The sequence below is a fragment of the Anarhichas minor genome, unplaced genomic scaffold (assembly GCF_050575085.1).
Source record: "Anarhichas minor isolate MPS153535 unplaced genomic scaffold, ASM5057508v1 ptg000030l, whole genome shotgun sequence".
Lineage (NCBI taxonomy): Eukaryota > Metazoa > Chordata > Actinopteri > Perciformes > Anarhichadidae > Anarhichas > Anarhichas minor.
In genome coordinates, this window is record NW_027466476.1 from 4,209,326 (window position 1) to 4,235,751 (window position 26,426).

The following is a 26,426-nucleotide window of genomic DNA, read 5'->3' on the forward strand; positions in this document are numbered from 1 at the left end:
ATTGCTTTGTAATTGTTTACTTCTATTTTGAACCAAGTGGAAAGTCCATGTTTTCATTTTCCTCACATTATAAGCAGAGTTCAATGATCGGTATTAGAACGCAGCGTTGGGCTTTATTAACCTGTTATCCTCTAAACCAAAACACGTCTGTAGCTATCCGGGTTTTCTTTACCCTTCTTTTTTTTTTTCTGTCTCCCAGGGATCATCGATCTTTCTCAGGTGCCACACTTACCTGTCCTGGTCCCTCCCTCTGCAGGGGCAGCCGGCTCCCCGATGGATCGCATCACCTACATCCCCGGGGGAACCGCCACCTTCCCTGGCAGGCCTTACACCACCTCCCCCATCTCACCTGGTACAATTCAGTTCACACAAGCAAACTCGCCTACATATTCAATATGTTGAACTCTTATTGTTTTTACAATCTTTCTACAATCTCTTTACCTTTTTCTATACAGTTGGGTCCTCACACATGAACAAGATGCAGGGCGCCTCTTCAGAGCGTGAGCGTGAAAGAGACCGTGAGCGTGAGAGGGAGAGGGACCGGGAGAGAGACAGAGAGCGGGAGAGAGAGAGGGAACGTGAGCGCGACCGGGAGAGAGAACGGGAGAGAGACCGTGAAAGGGACCGAGACCGAGAGAGAGACCGAGACCGAGAGCGCGACAGAGAGAAGGGCGGGTCACTTGGAAATGTGGAGCACGCCCCCATCTGGCGACCAGGTGTGTAGCTGATAGTGTTTTTCAATTTTTAATGTACAAGTTAAAAGTAACACACTGGCAGCACAAATGTAGTTTGGGGAAAGAGTAATGCATTTGTGAAATGAAACAAATCTGTTTTTCCACTCAGGTACAGAACACAGCTTGGCAAGCAGTAGCAGCAGCAGTGTGAGACCTTCCTCCCAACAGTATAGCCACCAGCACTCCCCAGTGTCTCCTCGCAACCAGGAGAACGTGCAGCAGAGGCCAAGTGTGCTGCACAACACCGGGGGCAAAAGTCTTTCTCTCAACGATCACTCCAGCTCGTCTGTGTTTCGGTAAACTGCATTTTAGTTCTGTTTTATACGAGGACAACACAGAGATATTTTCCTGAGCTAATTTGATTGTCTTGTTTACCAACCATCATATTTTGTTTGGCCCTGCCAGGTCCATGTCCTCAGGGCCGGCCCGCTACCAAGCTTATCCTGGCCACCTCCAAAGGACAGGTGTGCCCCCTGAGGCCTACCCGCCTGCCATGGACTCAAATGTAGCCAAAGAGCAGAGTCGCGATGGAGGCAAAAACAGGGGGGGTCTACCCAAGCACGTGCAGGACCAGCACGGGCCCTCCAGTAAATCTGACCCCAAGCTGTCCTGCCCCAGCCCAGGAGGAATGTACCCAGGTTCCTACCCCTCGGCTCCAGGCCGGCCCCAGCACCTGCTCCCTCCCCAGTCGGATAACCCTCCTGGCCGTGGAGAAAGCGGTACTCCTAGTAGGGAAAAGACTCAAAACAAAGCGATGTCCATTCAGGAACAAGAGCTCCGAGCACTCGGTAAGACCACCATGACTGCGGCCAACTTCATAAACGCGATTATTATGCGTCAAATTTCTTGTGAAACGGGGATGGCAGAGACGGGCTCGCTTGTTGCCAGCAGCGCCACTGATGGTAAGACGCTCTGGATCCCAGGGTCCCCCTCATCACCCAGACCTTCCCCCGTCAGTCTGTGGCCTATTGCACGCTGTGGTGGTTGGCATTATCAAATCAGCCCAATTCATTTACATTTTTTTTTTTTTTCCCTTCAATGCTATACTTTTGGCTATTTCAGTTTTATTATTAGTTTTTCTTCACAAACTTAAAGACCACCAAGGGTGCCCTCTGGGAAACTAAACCTCTAGCAAAGATGAAGTTTACAACCCTGATGGAGCATTGATAAAATATGAATGAACAACTCGACACATTTATATTTTCCATGAAGAAGATCCTAGGTGTCCTTTAAGGTGTCGTCTTCAGATGGCTAAAGATGGTGGGACGTTAAGGCAGAAACATCCTTCGCTGCTTGTTTTCATTTTCTTTTTGCAGCGGATGTGACAGACTTTAACATGTGGCACCCCTCCTCCCTCCCATTCGGCTGCTCGCTTACTTGCTAAAACATAATATTTCACCACATGAAAGTGGGCCTGACAAGAATATTTTTGACACTTGTAAAAGCATTTCACTGCAGGAGGCGTTTCTATCCCATGTTAAATGAGACTGCCTGAGATTCAAACGCTTAAATTCACTTTATTCATGCAGTAGCTCTACTTCACTACTGCATGTCTTTCCTGTAGATGCTCATAGACTTACCCCAAACACATTGTGCTGGGCACTACTTTGGACAATGACCACATGTAACCCAGATGACTTAAGGGCAGCAGCAAATTGGTGTGACAGTCCCTTTCATTAAACGTCATTGAAAGCCTTACCAACCACCAGAATACCTCCCTGGGGTCCCGGAGAGCACCGGTGTTGCACAGGCGGGTGGGAAAGGTAAAAGGAGGAGGACGTAAAAAAGACTTTCAGCCATCGATGGGGAGGGGGGGTACTGCAGCTTCTGCCCCTCCCAAATCTCTGCATGTTCCTGTTTACGGCTCACTGTAATTTATGCTGATTTCTTTTGTTTATTTTGTTTTCCCCACACATGCCAAACACTCAACACATCTCTCTAAAAAATCAAGCCTCTGGAAGTTTGTCCGTCATTTGGAATGTGATTTTGTTTTGTTTGTTTTTTTCCTGCTGTAGAGCAATGTGTCACTCCTACGTGTACATATTACAAAGTCTGTAGGGCAAGTGACGACTGCATGCTGAGCTCAAATGAGTGTTTAAAAACAACTCTTGTGTGTGCAGAAGTCAACAGGAAGCATGCCTCTCAGAAAGACGCATTGATAGGACAGCATCACACCGATGTTGGCGTGCATTCACAAACTAGTTGACTGGACCTTGAGGGAAACGCAGGCTATTGTTAGCTTTTGTTGAAATGAGCCCAGAGTCCCTTCTGTTGTTGCTAGCTAATAACAGAAACGACAGCATCCTGTCCCTCCGGGGGACTCGTCCTCTCTGGGAGTCCATACAGTCAGTGCTGATCCCTGCGCTCAGCTTACATCATCCGCTCCTGAGATAAATACTGTAGTGCAAGAGTTGTGTAAGAAAACCCATAGTGAGACACAATGCACAAGGAGGGGAGGGGGGGGGGGGGGGGATATTCTACAATGGTCCAACAATATTTGCATATATTCATGGCTAAGCATGAGTGGGTCTATTTTGAGTTAAGATAGTATTCATAGATTATTTTATTCATAAGCATTCAGTGAATGCATTTGTATTCTTCTTGTCTCTAAGGCATTGCTCTTCTTTTTCTTTTCTTTTTTTCAAATCTGTGCGGAAACATTGTTATAAAGTGACTTTCTGAGACTTCTTCATTTATGAGTCAGTGATGCAAAACCAGTCAATTTTAGCATCATTTCTGGTCAAAGCTAGGCTTGCTTGGTCTGTATGCAAAGAGTTCCTTATAAATAATTAAGAGATCTTTAGTAGCTTAGCAACAACACTGTCTTTTTATAGAAAAGCTTGGCCTTTGAGCTTTCATGTGCAAATGCCACATGAAATGTTTACATTGCACAAATAACCATAAGTTCAGATGGATGGATGCACAGACATTTCTGAATTATGCATGTTTTCATTCTTCATCTTGAATTCTAAACTAACTTTTACCCATGTTTGGATGTGATTTTTGCCTGCGCGTGTACGTGTGTGTGTACGTGTGTGTGTACGTATGTGTACGTGTGTGTGTACATGTGTCTGTGTGTGTGTGTACATGTGTCTGTTCAACAGCTCAACAGAAGATGGAGCCACACGGTCTCTACCGTCCTCCGTCTGAGGAGAGACTGTCTCCAGGCCAGCAGCCCCTGTCCCCCTGCGTTAAAGGCAGCCAGCGGGTGGTCACCCTGGCACAGCACATCAGTGTAAGTTCACTCAACCACTGCGTTACAGATGGCACAACAACACAACAACAAAATATTCCTATCTCCATATTTATGTAGCACATTTCTGAAGTGGTTTTTAAGGAATTTCGATGTTTAATGTATGCCAGACGATGTTGTCCCATTTGTGACGTGGATGTGTCTTTATGTAAACAGGAGGTGATAACGAAGGACTACACCAGGCAGAGCCAGCAGCAGCAAAGCTACCACGGCTCTCCGGTCCTGGACTTGACCCGTCCACCCAGTGCCTCCCAGCCCCCGCCCACCTCACAGGACTCTGCCCAAGGCTCCCGATATGCAGAGGGCCTCGGTGGAGAACGCAACAGAGACCGGTAGGAGTCATTAACGGAAATATCTGTTAAATGTATCGGGTGGACACTGTGTGTCATGCTGTAAATATATCTGTCTTTGTCTTCTCTGCAGGTCTCCTCCTCAGCCCAAGACGTCGCCTATCAGCGTTTCAAATGATGGCATTGAACCAGTGTCTCCTGCTGGAGCCAGCTCTGAACCTGAGGTCCAGGGAGGGGCCTCTTACTCCAACGAGCAGGGAGAGCAAGGGTAACGGCTCACGTCTCCAGAAACAATAAAAAAAACGATGTTGTACATGTTCACTTTATGATGGCCACAGCTTGTTTAATATTTCGATTAGCAGTGCTGCCATTCATGATCTTTCCCATTGTAAATGTTTGAGTAGTTGTTTAATGATACAAGACAGGCTAACATCTATGTCAACAACAAGCAGGCTATAATATACAGACATAAATAAGAGCTCCACCTCTTTATATGAGATGCGCCCTCACAGGAGAAATGGCTGAGATGTTTCCTCTATGTTGCATGGAGGTTGAAGATGGAGCTAATGGCCTTCCAGAGAGGAGTGCTCTTTCCCATTTTTTAAGAATGGTGTCCAGCAGGTGGGCTCCAGTTATCTGAAGTCACTTTGCCAAGCCTCCCTTGGACAGCTGATGCTAAGACGCTGGAAAGAAGACTCCAGCTGATTACCAAATACAGGACACAGTGTCCAGTTTAGTTCCATCTTTGCTTTATGTCGACAATGAAACCTGAGTCTCCCAGACTGGGAGACACTTGCTGTCCTAATTTTAGGAATTGTTCATGGTTTAGGGGTCTCAATTTACCAGCCAGTCAATGCTCCAACACTCACTTGTGGTCATGAGCCTTGGACAGTCACCGTAAGAATTACATTGCAAATATAAGCGGCTACTGTTAGACGTATTGTGGCTGATGGGTTTGTCTTTTTTAGCCTGCTGACGCCACCACCTTCATATTACGTGTAATATGTAATGTAGATTGATATGTAATATACTCACACAGGGCTTGTTTGGATTGTGTTTGTTAACCTGGCTCTCCTTTCCCTCCTGCAGAATGGGCTCCCGTTCCCCTCCCAACGCCGCCCAGCCTCCAGCCTTCTTCAGCAAGTTGACGGAGAGCACCTCGGCTATCGTCAAGTCGAAGAAACAGGAGATGATCAAGAAGATGACGGTGGTGGGAAATGAGGGTGATTTCAGTAAGTCTGATCTCTCAGCGCAGGCAGGAATAATACTTTCAGATGAAAACCTTACATTTAATAAAGAGGAATGACTTTTAAATGGAAACCCTGTTCCCACGTTCAGATGCTGGTCAGCCAGGAACAGAGATCTTCAACATGCCGGCGTCTACAAATACAGGTAACCTTTTTAAACCTCATCGCTTATTGAATTGGTTTGAAGTGAGAAGCCGGCCCCTCGTGACACGCCGTAGTGGATGTATGTTGAGGGTCAACACATGCATACATACTGTGGTAACGGTGGCTGAATGGAAGGATTGTTAAGCCTGCATCATTCTCCAGACAAAAAACAACTTGGAGAAGCCTGCAAGGATGACACAGCAACATGTTAGCAATATCATGTTGACCAGCTGCAGGCAGCAATGTTTTGAGTGACAGCAAATTTAAGTGAAAGCTTAAAATCTGGTTCAATTCAGCTTCGCTTTGGTGCCAAACCGGCCAATGTAACATGTGAACAGGAGCAATTTAATTCCAGTACACTGCTGTTCAAAGCCCCAGCACTTTTCATGATGAATTATTTACGTGTAGAAAAATGTCTAACTGGAAAGAACAGTATCCTGTTCACCAATATCCTGAACATGGATTTCTCTGTCGCCTCCTCTACCCGACTGCTTGTGTTCACACGAGAGCTGTTTGTGATAGATGTACAGAAATCTCACAAAGGTCCTGAGGTGGTGTGAAAGGTGCCGTTTACACAGGAAATTGACTTGACCTGTGTTACCAGATGACGGAGACGAGGCGGAAACTGCCGGGACACTCATGACATGGGATGCTACAGTGTATATAGGGCCTTCCCCCTCTTCATGCTCTTGTAGCTGTATCATTACAGTAGCTTCTGATAGCATTGTCTGTACTTGCAGCCCCTTTCTCCCTCTTAACTTGTTGAACACTCCTTCCTTTCACAGGACCTGTGAGTGTCCGCTGCCATCCAGCTCCAGAGACACCCGGTAACTCGATAGGCCTGGAGGCCATCATAAGGAAGGCCTTAATGGGCAAATACGATGATCAGCCCGAGGAACGCTCTCCATCCAACGCCGCTAACCAGATGGGATCAGCTGTGTCTGCTGGTATGCCTGGAGCCGACGGACGCGTTGAAGACTTTTTCTCACAAGGTGCAACATCCCCCGACTCTTTTGTCTTTGTTTTTTCTTCACCCCAATATAGTCTTGCATGTGCCGTTCCCAAATGTGCAATTTAGGATTGTTACACTGTAGGTTTGAGCTCGGCCTCCTCTGCTTGCAGGTGGGGGAAAGTCCTCAAAGGGCAGCGGGCGCTCTAATGGGCGGAAGGCCAAGTCTCCAGGACCAGGCCTGTCAGGGGGGGAGAGACCGTCGTCTGTGTCCTCAGTCCACTCTGAGGGAGACTGCAACAGACGAACTCCTCTTACCAACCGTGTCTGGGAGGATCGGCCTTCATCCACTGGTATAAAACGCAGCAGTTAATAGTAAATCTGTTGTAGCGGTTGATGGAAAAGGACAAAATGTCTCAAACTCATCATGACATTTCAGTCACTCTGCTTTTCTTTTTTTTTTTTTTTTTGCAGGTTCAACTCCAACTCCCTTCCCGTGTAACCCGTTGATAATGCGTTTCCCCAGCGGGACGGTGTCTGCTCCCTCGCCCTCCTCTGGCCAGCTGGGGGGCCAGGCCCCGGGGCCAGGACCTGGACCTGGACAGGGCCGGTCCTGGGAGGAGGAGCCCAAGCCTCTGCTCATGTCTCAGTACGAGACCCTGTCTGACAGCGAGTGACCCAGAAATCTATCGCACCACAAGACCCGCTAACAGTCAACCAGCTCTGTGCTGCTGCAGACACACAGACACAGACACACACACACACACACACACACACACACACCTGCTGAGGCATCTGCAAACTTACCCACACCATTCCACTCTGCATTTCCTCCGTCAGCCGTCAAGCAAGGATCATGCCCTTCTCCTTTCACACATCTGAGACGCCAAGCAGCCCGAGCTCAGACTCTGCTGCTCCGTGTGTGTGTGTGTGTGCGTGTGTGTGTCTATGTTTGCACTTATGTGTATTGCATTCACTCCAGGACTACTCTAAAGGACAAATCACTTTTCTTTTTTTAAACTTTGCTACTTTTCCTCACTGGCCTTATCAATATAGACACAGTGACCTGCACCTTTTGGGTGTACCGCTCTAATGTTGCTGACAGGGACTCCAGGGTCATGTTGGCCGTCTGGTCCGGAGCCTGACAATGGCTCCTCCAGTGACGGATATTGACCGCAGATCTGACCCGAGAACAGCGGCCCACACAGCGAGGGCCCTCTCACGTTTCTTCAAAGTGAACGCCAGGTGCAGGCGGCCTGTGCACTGCTACCACTACAAGAACACGTGCGAGGCGACTGGAAGAGAATCAACATCCTGTTTTATCTTGTTTCGGTTCGTTCTTTTGCTTCTTTTTAAAGTCAGTTAGTCCAGTCCTGTGTTTGGAACGTGAGCTGAGACCTTTAGTACATTTTGATGGTGAACTTTTGATGGTGTCATTTGTTGTCTATTATCTGCAATGATGTATCTTTTTTGGGATGAGGGCGGGGGGGGGCTGAGATTATTATTGTTATGCGGGGAGGGTCATATCATTGGTTTACAGGGTAAACATGCTGTTCATTGCTGATGTCGTCATATATAAGGGGGGGAGGGGGGTCCTGAGGGAAGGCGAAGGCCTGTTGACCTCAGACATACAGGGGAGAGATGGTTTGCCAGATGGATGGCAGTGAAACGAGTGACACTTTCTCACTGTTTTTATATTAATCATGTCTGTGTTTGTTGGAACAGTTTTTGGATATTAAGCACTTAGTTGTCAGTCTGTTCACAATGGCATTTTTAAGAAAATGCGTTTCCTGGGGCAGGTGAAAAATGGACTCAAGAGCAGCATAGAAATCCCACTGTGGAGGTGTCCTTTAACACCTGTCTGTTTATTTTGGTCTTGCCACCGGTATTCTTTACCGCTCCCACACTCAAAGCGACAATCACACGTTGGTGAACGATGACTAAGCCGCTTCGAGCAGATGCAGACCGACCGTAAAGCCGCTTAAAGGCAAACTCCTCAGCATCACTTAGAGTTCGTTCACATTGAAGAGGTGAAAAAAAAAAAAAAAAAAAAAGCCATCTTTCTATGACCCGTGGTCCATGGCGGTGTCAGCTTCAGCTGGCCTGTTAGAATCTCGTCTAGGAGCTGTTGTGACAGTCTGACCTCTGACCTTTTTACTGCCTAGAGGAGGAGCTGAGACCCGACTCCTCATCCAGGCAGATTTTGTACAGTTATGAGATATTCCTAGTGTTAAGTGCCATTTATTTTACATATACAGTTCTGAAGTTACCAAGTGACGCACAATTTTTCTTTCAGCCCCCCCATGACAGAGTTTATACTGTCCACGCAGGGAAATCTGAAAACATAACAGCAAATGAAACCTCTTTTAAACAAAACAAAAAAAAACAAAAAACATTTGTGTGCATTTTTTTCTTTGCTTCTAAATCCATCACAGCCTTAGCTTTTAACTGTTTCACTCACGAGCTTTATCTGTGAAACAAGACAACGTATCACAGGACAGCTCACTGCAGCAGATGTTCTCTCCACCACGAGACTCATGACATACTTCAAGTGTACTTCAAGTGTACTCCAGTACTCCGTGGTGTTTGTACTGGTCAGAGGAAGTCGAGGGAAAGGCATTCGGAAGCATTCTGCTAGTTTTACGTGACATTAATTGACATGTTCTCACAGTTTACTGCAGTATTTTAAAGGTCCTCCTCTGTGTAAATGAAATGTTTCCCGGCTTGTGACTTCTGTGCTACCGGGGACGATCTCTGTCCTCTTGACTGAACACTCTGAAGCGACGGCATTGAGCCTGTTTAGTGGTTTAGACAGACTTACCTCTCTATCTCGAGTTCATTTTGTCACAGGGGATTCTCACAAACATGACTGTTATAGGACTACCTCCTCTCCCTCCTTCATTCATTCTACCTTTCGTTGGTCAAGCATCCAGGATGCCACACCTGCAGAAAGCTCAGTCATGTTTTAGGTCTGATTTTGTTTTGTTTTATCACGACTGATGGAGGGTTTGTAATTGCATCAGGCAAGGCAAGCATACAGCCAGGCTTTGTACATGAATCACTCTGCGTGTATATCATTTGTCCTCTGATGAAATTTAAGACTGTGACGGTAATCAGACTAAGCCATATCCAGCTGTTCCCTAAACAGATGATGGACTAATACGTAGTTTTTAAAAAGTATACTGAAATGATTTTTAAAACGCATCCATTTAGTTTTTTTTAAATCATGTCCCAAATCTTACGTAATCATTCAAAACGTGAAAAGACAGTTATTTGCTGATGTGTTCCCTGGGCTGTCAAATGGGGGGTGGGTTTGTCATAAACATTACATTGTTCAACCATTTTGTGCATAATGATTTTTTTTTATTATAACCCACTGTAAAATAGCAAGGATTGTATATAAAACTGAAGAGATGTAAATATTTATGTGGCTTGCTTCAAGGTTGGTATTACAAAAAAATAAAAATTAAAAGAAATATTCACATGGTTAAATTCTACATACCCACCAGCAAGCTTTGTGGATAAGCAGTGTAAAAATGAAAAACAAAAAAGACACTGCCTTAATGTTTAAATAAAAAGCTTATTGCCATTCATGGTCTCAGAGTCGTGTTATTTATCGCTGCACTTCTGCCTTCTCACACGTCATTGTATTCATTTTTCCTGCAGGAACATTTGAATGAAATGTAATGAATGTACATTACCACCAGGGGGCAGTATGAGCGTGTTTTTTAACAACTACACACTGTGTTTTTGACACACAGACTTCGGGAGGAGATGCTTTGTTGCGAATCATTTTTCATAAATTGAAGAAAATGGTGAAGTTCAGAGCTTTCAGTGGAGGTAGTTATTCTAGCTGCTGCTGATCTGGTCTCCTGTCATCTGTACAATCACTCTGCTTGTGTGTAGGTCAAACTGCATGTTATGATTCCCCTCCTTACATAACTCATGAGCACTACAAGGTGACAATGTTATGAAATTCTGACTGTGAATAGCCTTTCTTTCTCCATTTATAACATATAACAAAGTCCTTACATAAGTATTATATACTTGTAAAAACTGTCTTTGGACAGAGCTGTGCTGAATAGAGACATTGGTTTCTCCTTGCTGATCAGATATTACAGATTTATAGTAGTTTGTCAAGAGTATATAAACCACTGAGATGAAAAGTACATTTGGACAGGTAACCCATCTCTAAAACATGTCGTTAGGACTTTTCTGTGCTGCTCAGTACAGAGAAATAGTCATGAATTAATTATTTACTGCTAAGAAACAGAGTCTGAGAGCCAATATTTAGTGCTGCCATTGCAGTTGCATTTGAAAGAACCGTTTGTGTACTTATTTTCATGTCTGTATTTTCATAAATCCTCACTTTGGCTTGGATTTAGTCACAGGAGCCGAACCTCTGTGTCTGGAGAACTTCCTCTGAACCTGTGCTAAGCAGGAAAATACAATGTCCTGGTTTCAAGATCAAGAAACAAATACTCACAACAGAATAAGGGTTTGGGAATTGCTTTTTTGTTTTATTCATTGAGGATATACATCTTTTTAAATTATTTACTTTGATCAGAACAAGAACGATGATTGATGTACAAAAATATAAAGAGAATTATGAAGTGCCTCAATGCCACATATACAACAGGAAGATATTTTACAGTAACAAAATCAAGTGTTAGGAAACACAAAAGTATTTCACATAAAACCACCAACATATTAAACGTGACACCCACCAACTTTCTCTCATCGTTCTCTGACATTTCACAGACCATCTACACATAGCAAAACTCTCCATCACCTTTCCTGGAACTTTACTGTACAGTATAAAAAGCCATCTTCAAAACAAGTTCCTCATCTTATTTTTCTCTTCTCGTCTGGCTCTTTGCATTGCTACTTACTGTTCCCTCGTTAAAGCTTGTATCTCCTACCCTCATCTTACTTGGAGGGTGTTTCAAACTATAAAAATAACAAGACCGCAAATTTAAAAACTCAACTGAAAGTCGGGAAACTTATTTGCAATTAAGTTAAACTGATACCTAGGTCTGAGGTAAATTCTGAAATTTCAATATCTGTCTTGTTCAATAACCTAAATAGAGACAGACGGGGAAAAAAAGTAATGAAAACGCTCAATAAAAATCTATTTTACATCTTCAACAGGGATATCTGATGTGGTTTTTACTGCACCACTTTTTACATGTTGGTAATTACAGTGGTTTAATGCTTTTCAGTTACCTCGGACCAGAAACTTCCCATTTTGACAATTTGTTTAAAGCTGAAAACAAAATGAAACACCAGCAATTCGTAAATTCAATTGATAGAGTTATACTGTGAGTGTTTACTACTGTAAGTGGAGATTTACAGTTCACTAAAATAACTTGTAAATTGTATCACACGAAGTAGTTCTTATGTAGAGAGTAACTGTTAGCGACTTAGCTACACTACATGAGGTTAGCTAACGGAACCAAGTGACAAAGCTAACGTTAGCTTGCTAACATATGACCGGTTTAGAGTGAAGAGTACATCTGACCTGACACTTTTAAATCAAAATTAGATCTTGAATCAAATTTAACTAATGTAGCAACATGATTAAAATGACTTAACGTAATAATGTCAGACTAAATGAATAACGTTAGCTAGTTTAGCATTAATACTAACTCTAGAAAACACATTTTATCTACATTTACAAAAGCTTACTAGTTAAGTTTAATGTATTGTTGTATCATTTTGTGACGCTAAGGTGACGCAGATTTTTTTCTAGCAAATTTTACTGGCTAAAACATTCCCTAAATTTGAATGGTACGACATGATTAGGTAATTCACTGGTTTGAAACAAACAACTAGTTACTTCATGCACAGACTGATGGATTTACGAATAGCTGGTGACACCTGATCCAGAACAGTTTCAGCTTTATTTTGAGAGGCAGTTGAAACACAGATTATCAGAAGCACTTAAACGATCCACATAATTGCAGTTAGAAAGAGTTCTTGTTTTTGTGTTTGACTCTCATGCAGAAGTAGACGAGTGAGATAAGTACACTTTGTTCAGTACCAAGAGTTCTGACAGAGAAGTGTTTCAAATTGTCAAACACTTCCCGTGATTGTCTAATTTGTTTGGCACTTGTGTGACAACCATCTGACACCAAAGCAGGTTCAAAACAGTTATGAAAAAAGCAAACCGTACAATGATTACCAGCATTCTTAAAGACCCTGAAAACATACATGTATGTTCTCAATCATCTTGTAACTATAGATGATGTGTGGTCCGGATGAAGCACAGTTTGAACTCTTAATAAATAAAGATGTTTTTTTCCCCAGACTTCATTTATTGTTGCTCTGCAGCCAAACAAGCTAAGAAGAACCTGTTTACCAAAACACCCTTCACTCTGACACTATCTCAACCAAGGTATTCAAAGGAAGTTTTAACAGACATTAGGTTTAACAGGTCTTTAAACCATAACCACAGGGATCCAAGACGGCTGAATATTTAATGTTGCAAAGAACTTAAGATTTAAAACCAAGTGTTCAAAGGCTTTAAATATCTTACATTTTTCAAATATTCTAAAGGCAATCAGTTGCTATTGTCCTGTGATCCTTCTTTTCATTAGACTTAGTCTAGAGACCGCTCTGGTGAATAAACAGGACACTTTGCAACGTGCAGTTGAATTTAATTAAATGCTTGATCAAACTAGACAAGCTGCTGTTTGAACGTGTGTTAATTGAAACTGTACAACAAAAGCAAGTGTTCTGTCGCAGTGTGAGCAGTTATTACAAAGAGATAAACTGTCGCAGTGTGAGCAGTTATTACAAAGAGATAAACTATCTTTGGTCCAATTTCTCATATGCAGTGCTGAAACCCCCCCTCCAATCCCAAGTCCACTGGGAGGACTGTGATATATAGAAAACAAGTGCAATAAAGCCATATTAGAAAGCTTTGCATTGGTGTGACCGGGTTTGCGCAGGCTCGGCTGAAATCCACCACACACGTCATCTTGACTTTTCTCTACATACACAGACGTCTACAGTCTGTTACCTTCACTGAGCTTACGATCCAACCTGAAAGAGCAAAGGCCACCAATTTGTCAGCTCTTGTATTAAATAAGACATTAACCATTGAAGTGCAGCTTCAAACTGCCAGAGGACAGACTCCCTTTTTTAAAGACTGCATCAGTATAAAGTCTAAATACACTTAGGTGAAATGTCACTAAAGGGTTCCCAGAGTTTCCTCCATGGCGAGTACAAAGTAGGGTTTTCAGGGGCTTCGGGTATTACTTGAAGTATTTCCGGTCCCAAGTTCCTCGTCCCTTCCAAAAAAAATAAGATGATCACCAGGTAGCCCTCTCCCAGTGCGGTCTGGGCCCTACAGGTCCTCTGTGTAGATGATACAGGGACTAGTATCCTCACTCGACTCCAGCTGCACCGTGGAGACAAACCAGCGGCGGGAGCCCGTGGGGTTGTAGTTGAGCGTGGTGCGGTAAGAGTTCTTGGCGTGTTTTGGGTAGATAATGGTGGTGCTCTGGTAGCTGATGGGTTTCAGCCGTGGCTCCAGGTACACCTGGGACTTGTAGCTCTTCCAAGTGCAGTTGTGCACCGCCACCACTGTCTCGCTGAAGGAGGTGGCCGTGGGAACGGGGGTGCAGTACACCTGGTCCCGGTAATGCTTGTCGGAGTCATACTTGACCTCGGAGTTGCACCTGGAAAGGAGAAGGTGAGAACTCTTTAGAACCCCATACAAGAATGATCACTAGGTGGCACTGTTGACAAGAGCATATTGATCAAAATGAGTGAAGGAAGCTCCATATTGCAACCAATCCTATGTCTTTATGTGTCAACGTTCCCTTACTTGATCTCCTGCTCTGGTTTGGGGTTGACCTCGATGCTTTCTCCGAAGAACACAGGGTACATGCGAGTCTTTGGGTCTGCGCTCGTGGAGTTTAGCAGCAGGTAGGGCAGCTGTGCAGAGGAAACACAAGAGTCACAATCTCACAAAGACATCCATGAACTGCTGAACTGTTTGTAACCAGCCGGCCAACGTGTTCATTCAAGGAATTCCAGTAAAAAAAAATCCCAGCATGGTCGGGGGTTTTAAGCAGAGCCAAACCCCAAATTAAAAACACTGACTGCAGTCCCCACGCTCTCGAAGGAAAACATGCTCCCTGATCCGCCCTCATGAGAACTCGCCTTGTCCGTGGCACGACTACTACAACAACAATTAGACAAGAAGCACAGCAGTCGGGGCAACACTTCCAATTTAATTCAGAAAATTACACTGTGTGGGTCCAACCAAATGAAGTGTTGGTGGTAAATCTCTCTATGGCTGGCTAGAGATGTGTGACCATGATGACACAGCGTGTGTGTGTGTGTGTGGTGTGTGACTGGACTGAAAATAGGCTTGCAGATGTTCGGCCGACAGTAGCTACAGAAATCAAAAAAAAAAAAATAATAATGATATGAATCTCCAGAGCAGCTGGTAGCCAGGCTGGGTGGAGACGATACAGTCAGATAAATGACAATGAGGTGAAATTGAAAGATTCTCTTTTTGGTTTGCCAAAAGTAAGAGGTCTCATAGGAACAAGTTATCCAAAAGACTCTAAATATGTTGCTGTGCCGTTGTCATATTTCTTGATTCTTGTGTAAAGTATGATATTTATGGGTTCAAATGATCAAACATTGCATGTGTGAGAGCATCTTCATCTCATCCTGACCATCGTCATTACTCCACCTGCTGCACACAGCTCACCAACACACACTCATGGAGGCACAGTCTGATGATTTATGATGCGTAAAATACTTTTGAAACCAAAATATTAGATGCTTGGGGTGCAACTTATCATCATTTTCATAACCAAAGACTCTGACGATTATTTTCTCGATCAATCAATTCATGGTTTGGTCTATAAAATGTCAAAAATAGACTAATCAATCATTTGAATCAAATGTGTTTCAGCGTTAACACGTGTTTGATGTATAGATGAGTAATACCACCCAGATAAGCTCCAACAAACCAGTACTGAGTGTCACAAACTCAGACATATTCCTGTAGAAATCATACAAATATTACCGCATTCATTTTCATGGGATTAATGCAGAGCGCGTGATTTAACAGCGCAGAACACCAGATGGGATACAGATACACTGTACTCAACTAACTGTACGAACCAGATCTGTTTTTGTACTGACCCCTGACCTCTGAGTGTCCCCTCTGGAGCCATAAGGGGACAGACGGAGCTGCACCAATCAGAAACACAGATTACTGTCACACACAGTGGGCAATGTTGTAATTGACCGTTTTCTTTGCGTGTGTGTCTCTGACTGATCTGAATCAACTGGCCCTTCAACCACTACTCCGACACCTCTCACGTTACACAGCGGAGGCGGTCACATGCTGTGGTTTGGCCGCAGTTAAGCGCACATGCCAATACAGGGGACGAGCGAGAACAGGCCAAGGACACGGCAGATCGCTGCTTGAAGCTCGTCTTACCTACAGCCTGCGATCATCACCACACACACTATCTGAACGGTGGAGCTGAACTTGCACAGCTGCTAGTTTTTCAAAGCCAGACTGGAAAGAAATTCATCTGCGGGCGGTTCAGTTTCTGCTGCTGGTACTTCATGACCTAAAAAGCTATGTGATCGTCTTTACCTCCGCTGCTCCGGCATGGGGAGCATCCCAGGTATTTCTCCACGGTGTGTTCTGACAACTTCTGCAAAGCAAACACTCGTGAAGGGAGGGTAGGTCACCTCCAGGCAGCGGATCCCCCGGTATGCTCACAAAGCATAAACCCCCCTGGAAGCACATTTCTGCCCAGGAAAAATAGTCTGCAGCTGAGCAACCCACACAACGTACAATGCACAATGCCGAGCTGCTGAGAGAAAACGCCAACTCAAACACACTCTTCCAACTGCTTGCTGTTTGGCGAAGTGAACTGACTCTGCATCCTGGTGTTTGCAAAGACGGTTAATGCAAGAGCATCAGTATCAGACAGTGAGGCAGATTTAGAAAAAAAGTCATGAGATCCCGTCTCCTGCCTTCCCTCTTGTCTAATCCACCGACACTTGATCAGGCTTCCTTAAACAGGACAAGTATCTTTTACACCCGAGATTAGATGATCACACTGATATCGTTAATGCATCTAGTCCGTCTCGTTAATTAATTCATACATGTACGTAAAGACATGCAAGTATAAGAGTAAGTATCCCACATCTGCATAAATTTGGCTCCGGTCTGAAAACAGACTGAGGGTTACTCCGCGTTTAATTTAGAAGTGAGAGGTCATCAAACACTTATGCAATGTCCTGCAGCCGCTCTAACAAGCCCCTGCACCCCAAAATAGAACCAGAGGATTGTTCTTAGGTGGCAAACAAAAACAACTCATAAATAGATTTGGCACATGTATGCCTCCTCTTGTCCTGCTAACAGACACATAACCGGAAAACTCTAAAAGTTTAAAAGTCTACATGTGACTGAGAGGTTTGATTCTTTCCATACAAACAGGCCCACAGACAGGATTAGGATGGAAAGCAGGAGCAGCCCCTATCAGGACTGATCTTTAAAAGGCAAACCGCAAAGCAGTGGAGACCTACTAATCTGAACCTCCAGAGGATTAGAGGATCTCTCTCTGTTTCAGGCTTCAGCAAACCAATGTCACGCAACTCCCAGGATGCACCGCTGCATTTCTGAGGCCTCCCTCAGACACTTTAAAAGCCACCCCGACCTGCACAGACATGTTCTTAAGACTTTTGAAAGTGGGAGTGAGCTGGAAATGATTTTCAATCAAAATCAGCCTCATCACGTGTGACACAAACCACGGAGTGTCATTGAAATGCATTTAGCAATTATCATAAATATTAGTTTCCAAAGAAGATCATCTGTTAAATGCAGTATGATTCATCTGATTAAGCAATATTGCCTTAAGGTGCACTGACTGTGGTAATTGTTCATTTAAAGTATACGGTTGATGCAATTTCATCTTTAGGATTTAATTATCATAGACGAGTTATAGATTCCTAATGCCCAGGAGCTAGTGGGCTTTTCTCAGGAAACAATTTAAGAAATTTAAGAAAGGGTGCAACCTGTTAATAATGTTATTAACAGGTTGCACCCTGTGGTGGTGTGAAATGAGCTGAGACTGAGGCAGATATCTATTAGTGTTATTATGAACACTTTTCATTGACATCCAAAAGGTCCTGTTACTACTCTGGTTCTACTGCTACCACATCCACAGACATGGTGAGTTGAACATGAATTAATCCAGCAGGACCCCGGCTTCCAGCGCTGATTCTTTTTCATTCATTTTGAGACTCAGATTAATCTATTGAACAGCATTCTCTCCGTTTACAACAACTTTAACTTCTATTTTCAGCTTTTTATTTAGGTGTCGATGTCCACAGATTGAGCGAGACACTTAACAGTATTATAATAACAGTACTAATAAACATAAACCCACGCTAGACACTACATAACTTTCAAACTTCTGGAACAGAATCACAATGGTGAAATACAAAACCCGAAGGTTCCCATACTTAAGATGCCTCATCCAACTTGGGGGTTGGGTTGTCAACGGACCAGAGATGATAAACAAGTAAAGAAGTAAGAAAAGTGATGATGATTATCAACGAAGAACTGTAAACACTACTCAAATGAAACAATCTGACAATGAAATACTCGTCTTGGTTAAATACCTCGCCAGTTAAAAAACAGATGCAACATGTGAAGAAGGGTTCAACAAGTTTGGGAATGGCAAGTACCAATTTAATAAACAGGCAATTTGCCTTTCCATTCATGTGGTTTCAACAGAGGACACAGACCTGCTACTGGTGAAGGTTTTAAAAAGATAAAAGTCTGTCTGACTATGTGTCTCATTTCATCTCTCTAATCAACATGGCTGACATGACAGGCCTTGAAGAAGAAGCCTGTCACAAAGTTTGTCATGACAGTGCCTCATGTAAATCCATCACAGACCATTATAATGTTTTGTCTTGTCATACAGGTGGAAAAACCTGATCACACTAGTCATGTTCATCGTGTAAACACCTTGACTCAGATACCAGGCTACTGAGTCAATCACCTGGTGTCATAAAGCTTTCTGCCATCTTGCATGGGAGCCCCTCGAATCCTGGCAAGGACCCCTGGGAGTCCCTGGACCTCACTTTGGGAACCCAAGAGGGCCTTATCAACTCACTGACCCTTATGACACCATGTAGAGAGAGCCCAGCTGATGCACCAGAGTGAGAAGGAAAACATTTCTACCGGTTTATTGAGGGCCAGTGACATCTACAGCACAAGTGCAACATCAAAAGTGTACAACTAAGGAATGTCTGAGAGAGAGAGAGAGAGAGAGAGAGAGAGAGAGAGAGAGAGAGAGAGAGAGAGAGAGAGAGAGCGAGCGAGAGCTTCCAGATGTTGTGGGACTGAAGTGAAATATGTTTTTGGCCAAACATTAAAAAGCTCTCAGATCTTCAGTTTCTCTCACAGCAGCGTCATTATTTAGCCATTAGGTCTTTTTCTTTCTTTTTTAATCATGAAGTGTCAATGAAGTGAATGACTGCAAACTTACTGTGGACACAAAACAGACCCGAGTATCCGCTTTCAGGTTACACAATTGTTTGAAATCATAAAGTAAATAGAGCGCTGTGTTTCTCACCAGTTTGCCTTCTTTACTCTCCTTTTTATAATATCCATGATGGCTTTCCACGGGCGTCGTGCAGCTGCCGGAGCGCGACTCGATGAGACCCGGGGAGATTGAGCAGAAGGGCGGACTGGGACTGGGGGGCAACCCCGAATCCGGACTGTCGAGCAGCCCTTCCCGGTTCTTTCCTTTCAGGCTATCATCCATCGCTTGTAAATGTAGGTGCCCCACCATTTCTGGGACCATTCAAGTAAAAAAAAAAAAAAAAACACCCCAGACGAAGTCGCACTGACAAGTTGCGTCGAAAAGAAACAATCCTGCGCGATTTCTTTCAAGATGACTTCTGCAAGCAGAGAAGATGAGATTCTTTTTTAAGCGAATATGCATTTAATCACTGTCCAAACACTGTGGACACGACTTCACAGACTGATATGAATTCAGCTTCTATTTCTCCTGAAAATACTCTACCTGCGCGTCGTGAAGTATCCACCTTTAATCCCGAAATATATTCCAAACAAATAGGCTTGAAAAAGCACACAATCTTGGAAAAAAAAATATCAAACTTGACACTAAAGTGTATCAAAGTGAAGTATTAACTATTCTTCGTTAAAAAAAACGAAAGTAAAACGTAGTAAAACTCGCACAAAAGCAATAAAGTCGACCGTCCGTCTGGTACCGATCAGGATGAGAGCTCCTCTGCTCTGCGTTCACTGTGTTGAGTGTGTGTGTGTGTGGGGGGGGGGGGGGGGGGGGGGGGGGGGTGCGCGCTCTCCAGTGGAGAGCTCCTTCTTAATGATCCTGCCAGGCTTTTTTTTGTGCACCTGGATCCAGTCCAGCCCTCATGATCTAGATCACTTCCACGTACAACCGACAGGGGCGAGCACGTCCTCCTCGTTCGTGTTTAGGATCTGCTGAAGTTCCCTTGAGCAATTTACCCAACTCCCTTACCTGCTGGAGATGATAGTGTGGTTATATTAATATTTAGAATTAGAAGTTATCAGTTCATTCGTATTTAAGATGATATAATATGTCACTACATCAGAGCAATCACTTGTTTATTACTAGGGGTGGAAGTAACGATTTACATTTTTTCGTGTTATTTACAAGTCGTTTTTTGTGTAAGTACTTTTTAAGTATTTTTAAAAATTGGTACATGTTTAGCTTTGTGCTATTTATCACAAGTATGAAACAGATTAAAAAGAAAAGTTACATAAACTGTGAGAATGAAACAGGAGAATGGAGATAAATAAGCAGCTGCAGGTTTGTCTGCGGCCGCAGGAGGGCCGCGCTCCAGAGACGCTCTGCACCAATGATACTTTAAAAAAGTTTGCGTTCACGATATTGCCATATTTAAATATATAGCATCTATCTTAACTAATTACTTATTTCATAGACCACCGGGCTAGCACGCCAAATGACACGCCCACATGACGTGGAGGAGCACGCTGGGTCCGGCTAACATGCGCATGTGGATCCTTCAGCGGTGACTTCTGCATCGAGGAACTTCTATTTTGAGTGAGGTGTGTCAGGACTTCCTGCTGTTTGGACTGGTTATACTGGTACACAGAGGCCGAGTCTCTTCTAAAACACATAAATATGAACACGGTGCAGTCTCTCTTTGGATGTAATGTGTTGGTGGCTGCAGCCAGTGTGGAGTGTTTTATATGTCCACCTTGTCTGCGTTGTGTTGATGTTTAATTCTACTGTGAACTCTAAAAGAAGCTCCATGCCTCCTTGTGTCAACATGTTTTATTTATTGTCAATCAATTTTGTCTCTTTTGTGGTTAATTCTAATGCTGTTGTATATTAATAAAATGGATAATTAGTTGTTTGCACAGACTGCAGAGTGCCCATCTGTTGGTTAGTGGTCTTGTTGTTCCATTTGTGTATAGGTTGACATTTAGTGAAATCTATTTTGTAGCCTAAAGATGTTCTTTAATTTACCAGTATCATACATCACCCCCCCCCCCCCCCCCCCCCCCCTTCCCCTTTTTAAAATGTAATAGTACATTTTAACTGACTTACTTTTTACTAAAGTACATTTTTACACAAATAATATACTCTTTCCTGCACTGCTTATTTGTTAATAAGTAGCAGTTATAAGTAAGTCCCATTGAGGTTAGTTAGAAATCTTTCTTCCAAGGTCAGACGTGGCCAAGACTACAGCCTAAACAGACAAATCAATAAAACGTCAGACAATGGATAAAACAATGCAAAAAATGTATGATAATATTAAAAACAGATCCTACTAAAATCAGCCTAAAAGTAAGCTAAGATCTGACAGGGTTTTTATCATGTTGCCCAAAAGGACGACATGCCAAATAACAATATGTATTCCCCATGCAGAGTTGTAGCAATATCCACAATCTTTGTATATTACATTAGAAATGCTGTAGTTTAAAAAGCTGAGACTGCAAAATATTACTGAGGGACTGTTTATGAAGTGCTTCTGAGAGAGAGAAGCTCCACAAATATACACAACTGTATCATCTGTGTAATGCTGAATATTAGTTCCACGTGTGTTAACACATATTATTTGTGTTAATAGTTTTTATCAAGGCCTCAAGCTCATCCCATGACTACAAAAGTACGACACGATAACTGCGTTGAGTATAACCTCTTTTTATCTGGACTGTTATCCAGATAAAGTTGTCCAAAACGTTTTTACATATTTAGATGTAATCCTGCTGTGTGAGAAAAAAACCATACTTGTTTCAGTCATTTCAGTATTCATCAGTCAGCTGTCTTTGGTGAGCAGTTTGTTTCAGTCAGTAAAAGGATTATTAAAGGATTACTGCAGTTATTTTTCATAAATCCTATGTGTATTTGTGTCTTTGTGCGTCTGTACCCATCCTGCCTGGTGTATTTCAGGACAGGGTGGAGATGGGTGGGAACGCTGTGCATCCACCAGTAACTAAATGAGTGCATAGACATGCACACACATACTCACACACAGAGCATAAAAAGCAGACCTGAGTGAACAAATGAGCAGACCGCAGTCATCACAGCATGCAGTGGAGAAAGAATCAAATCCTTGTTGAGGGTTCTCTCTCCATAATGCCTGTGCGCTCTGTTCATACGGTTACTCTTACCAGCAGCAGCGCTGCCAAAATGGAAATCGGAGCATAAATAAGAGCCAGTGCAGAGCTGCCTGTGTGTTTTAAGTGGTTGATTGTATCTTTGATGGTCCACCAGCTCTCTGTGGTGATTACCACAGATTGTCAGGAAATCATGCCTGATGTTTTTAGTTTTTTTTTAGTTCTCATAAAAGCTAAGATAACTCTGTTTGCCTTTGTTGTCTGGAAGATATACTTAATTGCATGCCCGTTAAACTTGTGCAGCTGTAATCTTGTTTGCTGAGGATTGTTTTCCCTCCTCTGTGTTATTGTGCTGAAGCTGTGGAGCGGCCCTGGGAGTTTTACTGGCGTTCCCTCGCGTCAGGTGTGTTTTTGTGTCATCGTGTCCACCTTAAAGAGCCCATCATGTTGATCCTCAGGCATTTAAGGGATTAGTGTTGAGATCTGGTACAGATTAGCAATAAAATACTGGGGCACAGATGAAGAGCGTGTTTGTAGGGGTATAGGCATGTCTGTGAGCATGCCAACGGGAAGCATTGCTCAATTGCAGCCTCGCTGAGGGAGAACCCAGAGAGCTCTGAAAGTGACCAGAGTGACCATGCTGAACATTTAAAGTGGTATTTTACACATAGGCTGGTTTGGTCATACATCTTGTCTGCTGTACATGCGTCCTTATTGCCAAATATTTTCATTAGTATTTTTTCAACAAAGTAGTTCTCTTGAAAACTGTTGACTGTGTATTCTTTGGAGTAACTGTGATATTGTTTCTTTAAGGATATGTTGCTGTTGAATTGTTTACATAGAAGTTCAAGCAATGCTGATAGGGGCATTCATGTTCCCCAGAGGAGAATCGTAATAACTTTAGTGATTCCCTTACTTTTCGTGTTTTTATTTTCGTCCTAGACTTCGGCTTATGGCCAAAAACCTGCAAAACCTATGTTTTCCTATCAGGCTAATTAGCAAATATTAGCATTCTAAATTAAGATGGCAATTATTATACAGTACCTGCTAAACATCAGCATGTAAGTATTGCCATTGTGAGGCATGTTACCATGAAGGTGTTGGCATTAAGTACAGTCTCACAGAGCCGCTGGCATGGCTGTAGACTTGTAGTGTTGATTAATGTTGTGAGGAACACAAGTGAAATTCCATTAAACTCCATTGTATTGGGGTTCAGACACATCTCGAAACATGGCCAAAACTGAGTGCATGGCTAGATATGTGATATGAATGTCTTGTTTAGGAACAGTGTTACGTTGACAAAGACAGGCAGGCTGTTCTGTTGTTATTATGATGACACTACTGTTTATTCATGGAGGAAAACGGCGTACCTTTACACAAAAAGTCACATTGTAACCTCCATGTTTATTCAAAAGCATCTGCTGGACACATGTCGGTTTTTACAACAATGTCTCTTTCACATGTTCACATTTCCACATGTGACGACTTAATTTCACAGCTAGAAAGACAACTTTCAAAAGATTCAGTTGGGATGCTATTTTTACATCTGTGATATGTTTTTCATTGTGCATGTGTCAGCGTGCATCACCTTGGTTTCACTCAATTAGCAATAGAGTCAATTTAGCTCTAAGCTGCTCACTTTTCTTTTTTCTTTTACAAACAAACGAAAAAGTCATATTTTGACCAGGCTCACTTAATGTGTTCTCCATGTGCTCTTATCCATCACAGTTTCAGAGGAATTCATTAATCTTTGAAAACATAATCCCCCTCATTCATTCAGTAAAGTTGCTTTGACACTGTATATCAAACCTATGACCTTTCGATTATGGATGGTAAATCCAGGACGTTATGGAACAGACACCTTTACCATTTGGCCAAGCGGCCGTCCCCATTATGTGGGAGTTGATTGAAGAGCTCTGCAATCAGGATTCTGTTCCTGAGAGCTTTGAGATCTCAGGAGGCTTTGAGGCATACACAGAGGGGAGAGGACAGCCAAGCCGTCTGCTGATGATTCATTTTTTAGTGCTCCATCATCCTTCCCCCTCATAGGGCAATCACTCACATCCTGCCGCACGCACGCACGCACACACACACACACACACACACACACACACACACACACACACACACACAAACAACATGAGGACACAAACATGTTTTTGTGCATAGATGCAGAAATTCACACACAGCCACAGAGAAATAGAGACAGTCTCACACACACACACACACACACACACACACACACACATTCCTGATCTGCAGAACTCTGGCTCAGTCTCACTGCATTCACATAACGTTGCCAAGCCAGCTGTGCGGGTCTGAAAAAGAGGGGAGTAACACAGGTGTGTGTGTGTGTGTGTGTGTGTGTGTGTGTGTGTGTGTGTGTGTGTGTGTTTGTTTGCATGCAAGAGAGTGGGTAAGACAAACAGAATGAAGTCCACTCATAATTTGCCCCCATGACCGATTTCCGTGTTTTCAGTGTGAGGTACACATTTTCCCAAGGTGTGCAGTATGCCGTGCACGTTGGCGTGTGCACGTGCCGTCTGGAAAAGCTCTCAATGTAAACAAACCACAGAGAGGCCAGCCCTGGCAGGGAGGTTGTTTTGAGCCGGCGGGGACGTCACTGTGGTTTCCACACACAACGCTCTTCTTCAGACTCCCGGCCATGAATCGTCTCCATCTCGCAGATAGGTGAACCGTTCTCCCGTTTGCTTTTCACACAATGTACGCATAAACACTAGCCGCTTGTTCAGCATGCTCACGTGACCCGCACACCTCTGCTCTGTTCTTCTTGGCCTGTTTTAAAAAGAGTTATGAACATGCTTTGCCTTGATGATGGATGAGTCAGGCAGATTCTAAATAAAACCATCCAGAGCTTCGAGTATAAACCATAATGCACCTCACTTCTCTGGAGCCTGGCTGCATCTGGTTTTAATGTGTTGAGACCCCTGCCTGGATGAAGAAGACAGTCCTTACCTGTCAACTCCCTCTCTATCACCACCAAGACTTCTCCTCCCCTCCCTACCAATCTTCTTCTCTATGAAGACAAATGGTCCAATGCTGCTACCAATCACAGCACCACCAGCCATGTAAACAACTCTCAATGGCAACCTATAAAATGCCTCACTGTGTTGTAATGATGATATTACTCTTGTCATGTTTGCACAGTATATTGAGTCACCTGTAACCATTCTCATTAGATTAACTTATTTACTTGCTTCGTTACTTTGGGTCAAGTCTAACATTGCTTTAGGAGTGACAGGCAAAAGCTTGGAGGCGGCTATAGCTCAGCTGCACATGAATAAGTGTGAGCGTCTTGGGGTGACAAAGTTGTTGTTTCCATGTTCTGATCGGTGTGTAACTCGGTGCAGCCTGCACACTCTGTGACCTCCTTACTGAGACCTCCCCGGGGCTCCACAGCTGTTGTTCTTGCATGCTAGCAGCTCATCCACTCTCAGCTGTAATCAGTGATTCACCTGCACGCCGCTTCCTCTGACATTTTCGCTTCCTCACAGCTTTGTGTGAACAGTCAATACAGTCGGTAAACACAGGAATGGGTTTATGTTTAATGTCTAACAGCCATTTATGTCACCGCCTGTATTAACTGACATGCTCAGTGAGGCAGAGTTAGTGTGTGGATCTATATGTACATATATGTGGATCTATATTCTGCTTAGGTAAATATGCAGAGGTCATTTAAAAGCACAAAGTCCTAAAAAAAAAAAAAGAATTGACTTTGTGTGCAGACAGTCGATAGTCAGTCGCTGGTTTTGGTGCGCATGACTCACTGTCACTCTGTCAGACAAATACCAGGGAGTGGGAGTGTTAACAGCATCCACCCTGAGAAAAGTGAAATGTGGACAGATACAATCTGTGCTCTGTGCCAGTTTGTCAATTATTTATTGTCCAAACAAGGTGTACAGTGGTCACGGGGAGAACCAGGCTCAGCAGGGGAGCAAACAGCCATGTGAGCAAGTCGAGGAAGACAAGAAAGGTCACGGCAGGGGTAGAGGACTAAGAGATAAGAGCTGTTTATGTTTCTGGTCCCATTCATCTCCATTGAGAGGCATTCGTCTCTACACTTAGAGAGAGAAGGCCCTCCCCTTTGCCCTGCTCTCTGTGCCTTTAAAGCCTAAACAAGACCCACTCTC

The 26,426-nt window shown here is 43.5% G+C and overlaps 2 protein-coding genes across 9 annotated transcripts in view; one reads left to right on the forward strand and one right to left on the reverse strand.

Moving 5' to 3' along the window:
* ncor2 (nuclear receptor corepressor 2) overlaps positions 1–10,208 on the forward strand; it is a 76,956-nt gene extending 66,748 nt beyond the window's left edge. For 6 of the 8 annotated variants that reach the window (XM_076104375.1, XM_076104381.1, XM_076104378.1 and 3 more), the window contains 12 exons: positions 200–352; positions 456–716; positions 844–1,030; positions 1,140–1,636; positions 3,839–3,969; positions 4,144–4,319; positions 4,411–4,545; positions 5,367–5,509; positions 5,616–5,669; positions 6,454–6,660; positions 6,791–6,970; positions 7,092–10,208. In XM_076104375.1, the coding sequence (XP_075960490.1) occupies positions 200–352; positions 456–716; positions 844–1,030; positions 1,140–1,636; positions 3,839–3,969; positions 4,144–4,319; positions 4,411–4,545; positions 5,367–5,509; positions 5,616–5,669; positions 6,454–6,660; positions 6,791–6,970; positions 7,092–7,294 (2,327 nt within the window). In that variant the 3' untranslated portion in view covers positions 7,295–10,208. The remainder of the gene's footprint in view (positions 1–199; positions 353–455; positions 717–843; positions 1,031–1,139; positions 1,637–3,838; positions 3,970–4,143; positions 4,320–4,410; positions 4,546–5,366; positions 5,510–5,615; positions 5,670–6,453; positions 6,661–6,790; positions 6,971–7,091) is intronic. The other 2 variants (XM_076104382.1, XM_076104383.1) reach the window with 1 other exon arrangement.
* A 3,760-nt stretch (positions 10,209–13,968) lies between these two features.
* rflna (refilin A) lies at positions 13,969–19,732 on the reverse strand. The gene is made up of 3 exons (XM_076104784.1): positions 19,253–19,732; positions 14,452–14,561; positions 13,969–14,302 (listed from the first exon to the last, which is right to left on the reverse strand). The coding sequence occupies exons 1-3, from the start codon at positions 19,481–19,483 to the stop codon at positions 13,969–13,971; spliced, it is 675 nt and encodes a 224-aa protein (XP_075960899.1). The 5' UTR covers positions 19,484–19,732.
* Between the last annotated feature and the right edge of the window lie 6,694 nt (positions 19,733–26,426).